This window comes from Theropithecus gelada, chromosome 20 (assembly GCF_003255815.1).
Source record: "Theropithecus gelada isolate Dixy chromosome 20, Tgel_1.0, whole genome shotgun sequence".
NCBI classification, from domain to species: Eukaryota; Metazoa; Chordata; class Mammalia; order Primates; family Cercopithecidae; genus Theropithecus; species Theropithecus gelada.
In genome coordinates, this window is record NC_037688.1 from 59,168,601 (window position 1) to 59,183,353 (window position 14,753).

Sequence of the window (14,753 nt, forward strand, 5' to 3'; positions counted from 1 at the left end):
GCAGTGAGCTGAGATTGCGCCACTGCACTCCAGCCTGGGCAACAGAGCAAGACTGTCTCAAAAAAAGAAAATAACTAAGCCCAGGAGTCAAAGACCACACTCTAGTTTTCTTTCCCTGTGAGAATGTAATTAGACCTGCATTCATACTCTAACAGAGCAGTTAAGAGACCAAATCAGAAAAAGACTACAAAATGGCTTTGCAACATATTGTCATCACCCAGCCATACAAATCTCCAAATTTTACCCAAGATGCCATTATCCTGACAAAATCTTAGTTACTGTCAAAATTACAAATGTAGGCTGGGCGCAGTGGCTAATGCCTGTCATCTCAGCACTTTGAGAGGCTGAGGCAGGAGGATTGCTTCAGGCCAGGAGTTCAGGACCAGCCTGGGCAACATGGTGAGACCACTGTCTCTACAAAAAAACTTAAAAATCAGCCAGATGTGGTGATGCATGCCTGTGGTCCCAGCTACATGGGGGGATCACTTAAGCCCAGGAGTTCGAGGCTGCAATGAGCCATGATTGTGCCACTGCATTCCAACCTGGGTGACGGGCTAAGACTCTGGCTCAAAAAAAAAAAAAAGTTATAAATGCATGCATGGGCTCTCCATTCCAGCAATTCTACTGGCGGAATTTTTCCTCCTGATATATTTCTACTCATACTGAGGGAAATATAAGGGTTTTCATTACAGCTCCATTTGTAACAACAATTAGAGACAACCTAAAATATGTGTCTCTAGGGCCCTGGTGAGATAAAACAGGACTGACAGTCGTAGGCGCATCTAGGCAGATGGGACAGGGGTGGGAGACAGGCTTTCGCTGCAGAACTTTTCATTCATATATATATATATATATATATATATATATTTTTTTTTTTTTTTTTTGAGACGGAGTCTCGCTCTGTCACCCAGGCTGGAGTGCAGTGGCCGGATCTCAGCTCACTGCAAGCTCCGCCTCCCGGGTTCATGCCATTCTCCTGCCTCAGCCTCCCGAGTAGCTGGGACTACAGGCGCCCGCCACCTCGCCCGGCTAGTTTTTTGTATTTTTTAGTAGAGACGGGGTTTCACTGGGTTAGCCAGGATGGTCTCGATCTCCTGACCTTGTGATCCGCCCATCTCAGCCTCCCAAAGTGCTGGGATTACAGGCTTGAGCCACCGCGCCCGGCCAAGGGTGAAAATCTTCCAAAAATGAAATCTAAACACTTGGAGAGGGAGGAGGGGAATTTGAACATACCTTTAATCTCCAGAAGGTGGTATCCATGCCTGCCCCAAGGTTGATAATTTGACAATGACATTCTGTCTTCCGTAGAAACGCCTTTATAAGCTGACTGACACCATGGACTCGAGCAAAATATCCTGGGGGGGGGGGGGGACACAGAAACAAGCTATCACACAGAGATGACAGAAATTATCCCTGTGAAGCCCACTCCAGCAGAAGAGCAAATCAGAAAGCATGCACCCTTCTGCAGTGTCAGAGGTTAATCTGCAGACTCTATGGGAGAAATAGCAACTTTCAAATTCTCTTTTTCGTTGTTGTTGTTGTTTTTGTTAAAGGCATCTGAACCAAGGTAAGTACAATCTATTTCATGAAGCAATTAACTGCCTTTGAAAAAATGAGCTATATTTTTATATATGAAAAATAAGTGTTTTACTTTGAAACGTCTGAAGTCCATCTTGGAAATGTGCTTTCATGGCTATACTGAAAGCTACTCTGGACTCAGGTAAACCTGAAAATTGTGAGATCACATGAAAAATAATATTACGGGTCAGGACACTGAGCAGATGAATGTTAACACAAAGGAAGCTATATTTGTTATCCTGTTTTCTTCACCTCCACCCTGAATGGGTTAGTCGCTATGTAAAATGGGGGTCACAGAGAAGACCAGCAAATTGCTGCCTAATAAAATCGCTTGCTACTAAAAACACAAAAATGAGCCAGGCATGGTGGTGCACAACTGTAATCCCAGCTTCTTGGGAGGATGGACCACAAGAATTGCTCGAACCCAGGAGGCAGAGGTTGCAGTGGCCCAAGATTGCGCCACTGTTAAGTTTTCGGGTGGAGGGCTGGGGAAAAGGAGATGGGAAATAAAGAAGAAAAGACCACAAGGTCTGTCTGTGCTCTAAAACTCTGCTGCTCAAAGTATATGCATGGCTGTTAACAGTATGTGCCTATTTTAAGAAAAAAACCTGATAGCATTTAGAAACTTTATTACAATTTGACAGAGAAATTTCAAGCCTGTTCGATCTACTAATAAATGATTTGGAATTGTACATTGTATGTCATTTTCATTTTATTTTTCTAGATCATTTCTATTGTATTTTACAGAGATATCATCCGTGATGGATTGGACACTGGGGGAAAAATGTCGTCGCCATACACCATTTAGGAGGCACTCCAATTTGGCTGCATTCTAAAGGTTCAAGTCCAGGGTAGAAGAGAGGGATGCTGCCAGGGCGTGGGGTGGGGGTCTTTGCCTGTGCAGCATTTGTTAGGAAATCTTCCTCAAAAGCAGGGGAGGGAATGCAAAATAAAATTGCATGTCCTTGTTTTCAGAAACCACCACTTTAAAATTTCTTGGCATTTCTTATAGAACCCACCTACAGGATCCAACCTGAGGGCCAAGATTCCCTGCACACACAAGAATTATGGTCATTTGGTCAATTTCTCAATCTGGCTGAGAATAAGGCAGGCTCCCGTCTCAAAGCCTTTGACTTCATTGGTGGAAATTATTTGCAGAGCCTAATAGTGTCATTAACACTAAAATAAGGCAACAAAAAGTAATTCTCCATCTCTTCCCTCTCAGGCTTTACACTGCTAAGCCAGAAAGGAGCTGCATGACTACCTTTCCTGCATACTCTGCTGTCTGGGAAAGAGCAACTGGGGACTTAACACATTCAGGCTGCTGCCAATCAAACGTTGCACATGGCACATGCATGTCCAGATACAGACTTCTCTTTACGCTCTGGAGTTTCTAAGGGGCAGGCATCTGAAACAATATTCTAGTTATGTTCTGGAACAAGTTGCCTGTTGGTGCAAGCTTCAAAATAAATAAATACTTAAATGGCCAACCCTAAGTATATTGTGAGCTGGGGAGGAAAATAAATCTACTGAAGACTCTTTTTTTCTTTGAGATAGGGTCTCTCTCTGTCACCCAGGATGGAATGCAGTGGTACAATCTTAGCTCACTGCAGCTTCGATTGCCTGAGCTCTAGTGATCTTCCCACCTCAGCCTCCCAAGTAGCTGGGACTACAGGCACATGCCACCACACCTGGCTAATTTTTTTTTTATTTTTTGTAGAGACAGGATTTTACCATGTTGCCCAGGCTGGTCTTGAACTCCTGAGCTCAAGTGATCTACCTGCCTCGGTCTCCCAAAGTGTTAGGATTGCAGACGTGAGCCACCACACCCAACTCTGTTGAAGAATCTTTTTTTTTTTTTTTTTTTTTTTGGTGGGGGGTCTCGCTCTGTTGCCCAGGCTGGAGTGCAGTGGCGCACTTCCGGGTTCACGCCATTCTTCTGCCTCAACTTCCTGAGTAGCTGGGACTACAGGTGCCCACCACCACGCCCGGCTAATTCTTTGTATTTTTAGTAGAGATGGGGTTTCACCGTGTTAGCCAGGATGGTCTTCATCTCCTGATCTCGTGACCTGTCCGCCTCGGCCTCCCAAAGTGCTGGGATTACAGGGGTGAGCCACCGCACCCAGCCCTGTTGAAGAATCTTAAGGGCCAAATCTCCCAAGCCTAGGCCTACTGCTGTCAGCACCTCTGAGCCCTCCTTCATATGAGAATTACCAGGTCTCACAACACTTTCCCTCCCGCCAGTGGGGAACATCAACAAAGCTGTAAAAGACCACGTCCTCAGGCTGTGCAACTGGGCAGAAATCCTCAATTTCCATCCTTAGGAAAGATTCATATACACAGACAAGAGGCGTGAAAACTAAGATATGCTCAGCCTGAAATATACAAAAGCCTTTGGAATGTCTCCTTATAGACACTGGGTTATAGAAGAACCCAATTAAATCCACATAATTAGTCCACACACCTAGATGAGCCATAGGCAACCAACCAACCAGAGGAAAAGTCTGATGTAAACTCTAAGAGACTGTCCTCCTCATAACTGTACTATAAAGCAGTTTCTCCGTATTTATCCAATTAGAGTAGGAATACACATGTGAAAAATAAAGCTTTATGTATTTTTTTCATTGGGGGAAAAAAGTGATTACTGATAGGGAGTTTACAGTGAAAGATATTTAAATGGGCTTCAAATATATGAAAATGATCTTCAACGTTACCTATAAATAGAAGAAATATTTTTAAAATTGCAATAAGATACCGTTTTTCACATGACAGATTAACAAAGATTAGTACTTTTTCCAATTCATTAAATTTAATAAAATTTCAAAAACTCTCATGATTTTAAAGTGGAAGTAGATATTGTGTTTTTGTTTTTGTTTTTTTTTTTTTCTTTTTTAAGTTCCGGGATACATGTGCAGAATGTGCAGGTCCGTTACATAGGCATACATATGCCATGGTGGTTTGCTGTACCCATTAACCTGTCATCTAGATTTTAAGCCCCGCATGCACTAGGTATTTATCCTAATGCTCTCCCTCCCCTTGCCCCTCACCCCGACAGGCCCCAGTGTGTGATGTTCCCCTCCCTGTGTCCATGTGTTCTCAGTGCTCAACTCCCATTTATGAGTAAGAACATGCAGTGTTTGGTTTTCTGTTCCTCTGTTCATTTGCTAAGAATGATGGCTTCCAGCTTCATCCATGTCCTTGCAAAAGAAATGATCTCATTCCTTTTTAAGGCTGCAACAAGTTTTATAACACACCATGTTGGTGAGGATCTGGTGAAATAAGCACTTCTGCACACAGCTGGAAAGGGAGCAGACCACGACTCCCTTCAAGAATGAACCCCTAAAACCTCAGGCAGCTGATGAGGTGCTGTTGGGCAGGGAGATGGTCACTTGCCTCTGTTGATTTCCGGGGCTTTCCTCTCCTTAGACAGTCTCACAAAGTGCTGGATGTAAGGGTCGTGCCAGTAGCCAATGCTTACTGCAAACCTGGAAGGCAGGAAAAAGGAGGAAGGTGAGTAGAGATTGAGTAGGTTCAGGCCAAGGTCCACTGCCAAGTTCCCAGGAACCAGGTCAAGGAACTCGACAAAAACCAACCATCCACCTCAAAAGGCCAAGTGCATGTTTAGTGCCCCGTTACACATGTGAAGATGCAGCCATCCGTTCACCTTTACGTTCACATTACATCACCCATCACATTGCCCACAGTGGGCCTTCTCACTCCCTTTCCTCATATTGCTAATTCACTTCCCAGGACCCTACATAGCAAATAACCTCACTTCATGCTTCATACAGAAGATGTGCAGCCATTTATTCACTCCGCAAACTCATGGCCACAGTTAGTCAGTTAATTCCACTAAATGAAAAGGCCTGTGCCCAGAGGAAGGGTGACTCAGAAACACTCGACAAACAGCATGAATTAACCCAAGTGTTTCTCCTGACTCTGTATTAGGTGCCGTCCTCTTACCCCACTTAGAGAGGTCAGAGTGGGGAAACTAGGAACAAATGAACACAGCAAGCACGAACAAAACAATGTGGAAAATGCCACAGGAGCCTTAATTCTCTCTACCCAGTCTATACACAAGGAGTTAAGGCTTCGTTTAGCACAGGAAGCCTTCTTGCAACCATGAGTAGAACCAGCTTTAGGACGACTGAGGAGTCATGAACCTGGATCCCGAGGGCCATGCTCAGCTGCTCTGGGCCTGCGGACTGCTCTACCTCTGAACATCAATTTTGTAAGATAGTAAGTGTCTTCACCCTTTTAGCCAATGTGAGTCAGGCTTCTGTTACTTGCAGCCCAAAGCATCCTAGTGATATCCTGAGTAATACCCCCATTTCCTGTTGCCTGCTAAGTAAGGTGAAATTTAGGGTATGGGTGTGTCATGTCTCCGACCTTCTAGAAGCAGATCATATAGCTTTAAATCTACTACTAAGGCTTACCTCTGGCCTGACTACAGTAAGTGTTGAATTCTGCACAATCTCCAACCTCTTTCATCCACAGGCACCCAAAAAGAAGCACATGTTCAGCTGTTCCATGCAGCAACTCACCACAGAAACATGCAAAATATTCACTAATGGACACGATCTGTTACACAAGCCCAGACTGTCCAAGGAAAACAGCATACTCACACAGTTTTATAACAGCATACTTTAAAAATGTTTTCAAACAGTCACGACCCATTAACACAATAAAATCAATTTGTTTGTAAATCTGCATTTTTTTAAATGTCGAACAAAGTAAAATAAAAAATAGGATGCATTACATATAGTTAGGATTAAGATATTCATGACACTTACTCCTGGCTTCAGGTGATTCTCCAACCTCCGCCTCCAAAGGTGCTGAGATTACAGGCGTGAGTCACCGTGCCCAGCCTACTTCTGTTTCAAGTGTGTGTTGAGGGTGTAAGTGCAATGAAAAACATATTTTCTCATTGTGGTTGGCAGTTTGGGAAACGCTGATTTCAAAGAAATCATATAGTGTCATCTAGTGGTAAAAGCCACATCTGCAGTGGAAACAAGAATGATAGCCCAGCAACCCACAGATGAGAATACTCATCCCACAGTTTTAAGGATTGGAAGGGACCTTAGAAATGATCTCATCAACCCTAACATCCAGTGCAAGAACCAATGCAACAACAAGTCACTGCCTGACTACTTCCCCAAGGAAGGCACCCACCCCACTGCTAAGCAGCTCTGTTGAAAAGCTGATCAATTTGCCTCCCTCTGGAAGCCATAACTTGTTGGACTCTTGGACAATGAAGAGCAGTTCTATCCTCTCACCTCCGGATTCTTCACACTATTCAATACTGAAGTTTAGTCAAGGAACATGTAGGTGTCTGCCAAGTGCTAGGCACTGGGGATACAGCGGTAAACAAGCAGAGAAAGGAGAGAGACAGATAATTACAAGATGATGAGGAATGAAGGCTGTGACTCATAGAGGGGATGAAGGTGACAGGGGAAGGCCTCTCTCAGAAGGGGATGGCCATGGCGAGCCATGGAGAATGGGAGAGTCAGGTGTCCAAAAGGCATTCCAGACAGGAGAAAGGGCAGGCAGAAAGGCTCAGGGAACACACCTGAGCCTCCAGTACAGAGAGGAGGCAGGGAGGCCGGAGGACAGCAAGAAACTGGAGAGGAGGCCAGAGGGAGAAGCAGGCTCAGGATGCAGGGCCTGGCGGGCATCTGGGACTGACCTCAGGAGCACCCTGTCCGTGGTCACAGGGGTGCACAGTGGTAGAGAGTGGTGAGATGCACAGGTCCATAACACAAATACACCCAGCCAGAAACTCCCACCGGCTCCCACCTCCTAGTGCCACTAACACTTTCCTCCTCCCACTCTGCAAACCCAGGTGACTGCAAAAGGTTTCCATGCACCCTAGGAAGAAGGATCTCACTGTCCAGCCTATCAGAGTGGCCAAGATGAAAAGATTTGCCACCCAGTGTCGGGCAGTGAGGAGGAGAGTGCTGTCGGGGGCTGCCGACGAGAGTTCTGAAGGGAGACAAGCCAGCAAGTTTCAGGATGTACAGGACATCAGCTGGAGAGTAAGTGAATCAACTGCAGAACAAACTGGCAACAAAATTATCTTTTTTTTTTTTTTTTTTTTTTTTTTTTTTGACATAGTTTTTCTTTTTTGGCCCAGGCTGGAGAGCAATGGCGTGATGTCGGCTCACTGCAACCTCCGCCTTCCAGTTTCAAGCGATTCTCCTGCCTCAGCCTTCCAAGTAGCTGGGATTACATGTGCCTGCCACAATGCCTGGCTAATTTTTGTATTTTTTAGTAGAGATGGGGTTTCACCATCTTGGGCAGGCTGGTCTTGAACTCCTGATATCGTGATCCACCCGCCTCAGCCTCCCAAAGTGCTGGGATTACAGGCGTGAGCCATCACGCCCAGTCCAACAAAACTATTATTTAATCGAACTCTGGAGAGGGATAAGAAAGAGGGCACTCAAGCTGCCGGAATCTTAAACTGGCACAATCATACTGCAAGGCACTGTGATGACAAGTATAAAAGGCCTGAAACACATGCATACACAATGACCACACAATCCCATTTCTAGGACTTAATCCTAAGAAAATCATCAAGAATGGGCACAAAGATTTCTCTGCAGGAACACTGAACACGGAGTGACAGTATCAGGTGAACAAACCCGGTTGCAAAATTGTATGTATAGGATGTTCCCAATTTTGTTAGAGAATACATACACACACAAGGCTGCCCACAGCAGACACCAAAGTGCTAATACACTGTTATCTCTGCACCCTGCGTGACACTGTGCATCCAGTTCTGCCTGTCCATTTCCATTACACGTCTCTGCTCCCAAAACCCAGAGAATATCACTTCTATTTGTATATCCTGATTTCACATTTAAAGCCAGACTCAAAGAATCAAACATCTCAGATTTGGAAAGACCTCAAAGATTTTCCCAGTTTTCTTTCAATCCACCAATGCTTTCAGTTTCCATGACATTCACATGCCACCTGTTCAATTTAGTGTGTCTTTAAATCACTCACTTTTTAAAAATACCGAGGTCTGAGGTGCTGCCTAATATTTTCTGCTAACACAACACTGTAATAATTAGCTAACTACAAAAATGATAAACATCTGTGTAACACCTAAAATCATCTCTTTCCTCCCACAGGAAAGGCAGATCTGGTCCAACCACCTAATGCTTCATTCAAGAAGCATTTACTGACTGAGTCCTATCTCCACGAGTGTCAACTGGAACAACGGGGCCTTCTTCTGAAAGGTGTGAAATCCCCTCCAACAGCCGTTTCCTCATCTGAAGCGTCAAAGAATGAAAAGGGGCCTCCCTGCCGTTGCTTTTGGTGTTTTAGACATGAAGTCTTTGCCCATGCCTATGTCCTGAATGGTACTACCTAGGTTTTCCTCTAGGATTTTTATGGTATTAGATCTAACATTTAAGTCTCTAATCCATCTTGAATTAATTTTCGTATAAGGAGTAAGGAAAGACTTGGAATCAACCCAAATGTCCATCAGTGACAGACTGGATTAAGAAAATGTGGCACATATACACCATGGAATACTATGCAGCCATAAAAAAGGATGAGTTTGCGTCCTTTGTAGGGACATGGATGCAGCTGGAAACCATCATTCTTAGCAAACTATCACAAGAACAGAAAACCAAACACCGCATGTTCTCACTCATAGGTGGGAACTGAACAATGAGATCACTTGGACTCAGGAAGGGGAACATCACACACCGGGGCCTATCATGGGGAGGGGGGAGGGGGGAGGGATTGCATTGGGAGTTATACCTGATGTAAATGACGAGTTGATGGGTGCAGTAGACCAACATGGCACAAGTATACATATGTAACAAACCTGCACGTTATGCACATGTACCCTACAACTTAAAGTATAATAATAATAATAAAAAAAAATTATATAAATAAAAAAAAAAAAAAAAAAAAAAAAGGGGCCTCCCTGCTCACCTGGCCTATAAGGATCAAGCCTTGAGTCTCACTTACTTCTTTTATCAACAGTCACCAAGTGCTTACTATGTGCCAGGCATTATTCCAAATGCTTGACAAAATATGAATACACACAAACAGGAACCCTCATAAGACCCTACAAGGCAGGCTCAGCTTTACAGATTGAAGTTAAGTCAGTTATATCAGCCGTGGAACTTAATTATATTAACATAGAGAACTGAAAGTTTAATGTAGGTGTTCAAACTTACTCACCTGGATTTAAATCTGCCTCCCCATACACACTTGTTTTTTCCCCTCATAACACTTGAGTTGCTTAAATGATGTGTGTGTTTGTACACATGTACACATAAGTCATGTGTTGCTTTAAGATGAGGATACATTCTGAAAAAACATGCTGTTAGGCAATTGTTGTGTAAATATCACAGAGTGCACTTACACAAAGTTAGATGGTACAGCCCACTACACACCCAGACTACAAGGTATAGCTAGTCCTCCTAGGCTACAAACCTCTAGAGCACACTGTACTGAATAATGCATACAACCATAACACAATGATAAGTATCTAAACATAGCTAACTTAGAAAAGGTACCGTATCTACAGATCACTTGAGGTCAGGAGTTCAAGACCAGCCTGGCCAACATGGTGAAACCCCGACTCTATTAAAAATACAAAAATTAGCTGGGTATGGTGGCAGACGCTTGTAATCCCAGCTACTCAGGAGGCTGAGGCACGAGAATCCCCTGAAACTAGGAGGCAGAGGTTGCAGTGAGCCACGATTGTGCCACTGCACTCCATCCTGGGTGATAAGAGCAAAGCAAAACTCTGTCTCAAAAAAAAAAAAAGTACCATATCTCAACATAAACACAGAAAAGGTACAGTAAAAATACAGGATAAAACATAAAAAATGGGCCAGGCATGATGGCTCATGCCTGTATGGGAGACCGAGACGGATGGATCACCTGAGGTCAGAAATTCAAGACCAGCCTAACCAATATGATGAAACCTTGTCTCTACTAAAAATACAAAAATTATCCAGGTATAGTGGCATGCACCTGTAATCCCAGCTACTCGGGAGGCTAAGACAGGAGAATCACTTGAACCCGGGAAGCAGAGGTTGCAGTGAGCTGAGATCACACCATTGCACTCCAGCCTGGGAAACAAGAGTGAAATTCTGTCTCAAAAAAAAAAAAAAAAAAGAAAAATTTAAAAAATGGTACCCTATACAAGGCACTTGCCATGAATGGAGCTTGCAAGGCTGGAAGTTGCTGTGGATGAGTGAGTGACTCGTGAGTGAACGTGAAGGCCTAGGATGTTGCTTTACACTATTATAAGCTTTCAAAACAATGTACACTCAGGCTACACTAAACGTTTACAATTTTTCTTTCTCTAATAAGTTAATCTTGGCTTACTGTAATTTACTTAAATTTAAACTTTTTCAACTTTTTACTCTAATAACAGGTCTACTGTGTAGAGTTTCCTGAAAAGGTACTGCTTTCCTGATGAAAGGAAATGCACTCTTGAGAGACAGATGTCCTTTCCTAGGATTCTTTCTTTCTCTTCTTCCCTCCTGGAGCAAAGCTGCTCAAATGGACTAAGAATACTCAGCAATTCCCTGGTAAAAACCTATCCTTATACCTGCAAAACAAGCTGTGGGAATTGCATCTGACTCAATTTGCCGCTAAAAGCCTTTGGAAGTCAACATTTTGTGCTATCAGACTGAAAGAAAGCAATTTAGGCTGGGCATAGTGGCTCACTCTTGTAATCCTAGCATTTTGGGAGGCCGAGGCGGGCAGATCACCTGAGGCCAGAAGTTCGAGACCAGCCTGGCCAACATGGTGAAACCCTGTCTCTACTAAAAATACAAAAACTCAGCCGCACATGGTGGCTCATGCCTGTAATCCCAGCTACTCGGGAGGCTGAGGCAGGAGAATCACTTAACCCAGGAGGCTGGTTGTAGTGAGCCGAGATTGCGCCACTGCACTCCAGCCTGGGTGACACAGCAACACTCTGTCTCAAAAAAAAAAAGAAAGCAATTTAACAGGAAGTCAAAGATGAAACACACACTGTAATGTTAAAGTGTAAGTAAGAATTTAGTGTATAAGACTGGGTGCAGTGGTTCACGCCTGTAATCCCAACACTTCGGGAGGCTGAGGCAGGTGAATCACCCAAGGTCAGGAGTTCAAGACCAGCCTGGCCAACATGGCAAAACCCCATCTCTACTAAAAATACAAAAAATTAGCTGGGCATGGTGGTGCATGTCTGTAATCACAGCTTCTCAAGAGGCTGAGGCAGGATAATCACTTGAACCTGGGAGGCGGAGGTTGCAGTGAGCCAATATTGCACCATTGCACTCCAGCCTGAGCAAAGAACGAGAATCTGTTGCAAAAAAAAAACCAATTTATATATAATACAAGTGTTGTCTCAAATCAATGGGGAAATACAGACCATTCAGTAGTTGGCATGGGGACAAATGGCTAATGATGTAGAATAAAATTAATACTACAATCTTACAACGCACTAAAAAAGACAGATGAACAATCCAACCATAAAACCAAAGCCAGAAAAATGATAAAAGAAAAGTTATAATAATTGGAAATAGCCTAAGCATGGCCCCAAACTCACAACCTATAAAGGTAAAGATTGTTGGATTTTGTATCATAAAGATTTAGAACTTCTGAAGCGGGCACAGAGGCAAGCGCCTACATCCCAGCTACATAGGAGACTGAGGCAGGAAGATCACTTGAGCCCAGGAATTTGAGACCAGCCTGGGCAACACAGCAAGATCCTGTCTCAAAATAAAGAAAAAAAGATTTACAATTTCTGAATTATGAAATGTACTGTACGAGTTGAACCAAGAGACAAGCATCAGCTTGACAGAAAATACTGCTACCAAAGCAAAGGCAAACGATAACTATGCCTGAAATAAAAAGTTCTTACAAATCATTAAGAAAAACATAACCAAACAAGACACAACAAACAGTCCAACAGGAAATAACATGGGCTGGAAGCAGTGGCTCACACCTGTAATCCCAACACTTTGGGAGGTCAAGGAGGGCAGATCATTTGAGCCCAGGAGTTCAAGAGCAGCCTGGGCAACAAAGTGAGACTCCATCTCTATTGGGAAAAAAACAAAAACAAAAACCTTGGCCGGCCATGGTAGTGCATACCTGTGATCCCAGCTACTCGGGAGGGTGAGGTGGGAGGATCACTTGAGCCATCAGGGAGGTCAAGGCTGCAGTGACCCAAGATTGTGCCACTGCTCTCCAGCCTGGGCGACAGAGTGAGACTGTCTCAAACAATAATAATAATCAGGAGAGAGGGTTCACATAAGAAATATCAATGACAGCGAACAGATTTTAAAAGCTCAGCCTCATGAGTGATTATAGGATAGAAATTAAAGAGACAGCCTACTTTCTACCCAGCAGCTAGTAAACAACGAAAGAGACTGAGACTATTCAATAATTAGCATTGCATTCACCATGGGTAGGTACAACTGATGAACGTCTTTCAAGAAGCATTTTGCAAAAACTTCTCCCTGGAAATCTATTTCACAAGAAAATTCACACACACGTGTAAAAATGCTGATCACAACACTATTTTCAGAGCAAAACCAGAGCCACCTAAATGATGAACAACAGAAGAGTGGCCAATGTACGAAACTGCAGAACACTGTGCAGCCATTAAAAACAATGAGGCAGATCTCTGTGAAATGACATGGACAATATGCTCCTATTTGGCCACTGATACGGTTTGGCTGTGTCCTCACCCAAACTCTCACCTTGAATTGTAATCCCCATAATCCCTACATGTCAAGGGCAGGACCAAGTGGAGGTAATTGGATCAGGGGGGCTGTTTCTCCCATGCTGTTCTCATGATCGTGAGTTTCACAAGATCTGACGGTTTTACAAGCGACTGGCATTTCCCCTGCTTGCGCTCACTCCGTCCTGCTGCCCTCTGAAGAAGGTGCCTGCTTCTCCTTCGCCTTCTGCCATGACTGTAAGTCTCCTGAGGCCTCCCCAGCAATGGGAACTGTGAGTCAATTAAACCTCTTTCCTTTATAAATTACCCAGTCTCAGGTATTTCTTCCTAGCAGTATGAGAACAAACTAATACAGTCATTAAGGAAGAAAAAAAGAACTCACTTCTGTCATTAAAAATATTAATCTTCTAAGAGAAAAAATAATTTGAAATATATATAAATATATATATATATATATATATATATATTTTTTTTTTTTTTTGGAGATGGAGTCTCACTCTGTCACCAGGCAGGAGTGCAGTGGTGTGACCTTGGCTCACTGCAACCTCTGACTCCTGGGTTCAAGCAATTCTGACTCAGCCTCCCAAGTAGCTGGAATTACAGGCTTCCACCACCACCCCCAGCTAATTTCTGTATTTTTAGTAGACACGGTGTTTCACCATGTTGGCCGGGATGGTCTCAATCTCCTGACCTTGTGATCCGCCTGCCTCAGCCTCCCAAAGTGCTGGAATTACAGGCGTGAGCCACGGCACCCGGCCAAAATTGATATTCTTGATGTAAAAGTCATCAACTTCGGCAAACACATCCCAAAATTTAATCTGCTCCTTAAAAAAATGAAAACAAGGCCAAGTGTGTTGGCTCATGCCTATAATCCTAGCACTTTGGAAGGCCAAGGTGGGAGGATTGCTTGAGGCCCAGGAGTTTGAGACCAGTCTAGGCAACAGGGCAAAACCCCGTCTCTACAAAAAAAAAAAAAAAATACAAAAATCAGCCAGCCCTGGTGATGCACTCCTACAGTCTGAGCTACTCGGGACACTGAGTTGAGATGATCACCTGAGCCCGGGGAGGTCAAGACTGCAGTAAGCTGTGAGTATACCAAACACTGCACTCCAGCCTGGGCCACAGAGTAAGACCTCATCTCAAAAAAACAAAAAGAAAACAAGGCCGGGCGCAGTGTCTCAGGCCTGTAATCCAAGCACTTTGGGAGGCCAAGGCAGGCGTATCACATGAGGTCAGGAGTTCAAGAATAGCCTGGCTACATGGTGAAACCCCTTCTCTACTAAAATATAAAAATTAGCCAGGTGTGGCGGCACATGCCTGTAATTCCAGCTTCTTGGGAGGCTGAGGCATGAGAATCACCTGAACCCAGGAAGCAGATGCTGCAGTGAGCGGAGATCACGCCATTGTACTCCAGCCTGGGTGACAGAGCGAGACTCTGTCTCAAAAAAAAAAAAAAAAAAAAAAAAAA

General features: G+C 43.8%; 1 protein-coding gene across 2 annotated transcripts in view; it reads right to left on the bottom strand.

Moving 5' to 3' along the window:
• Nucleotides 1-14,753, bottom strand: part of LCMT1 (leucine carboxyl methyltransferase 1) — a 71,700-nt gene that overhangs the window by 48,355 nt on the left and 8,592 nt on the right. For both annotated transcript variants that reach the window (XM_025370603.1, XM_025370602.1), the window contains exons 2-3: nt 4,972-5,063; nt 1,234-1,355 (exon numbers count right to left, since the gene is read on the bottom strand). In XM_025370603.1, coding sequence (XP_025226388.1) covers nt 1,234-1,355; nt 4,972-5,063 — 214 coding nt within the window. The remainder of the gene's footprint in view (nt 1-1,233; nt 1,356-4,971; nt 5,064-14,753) is intronic.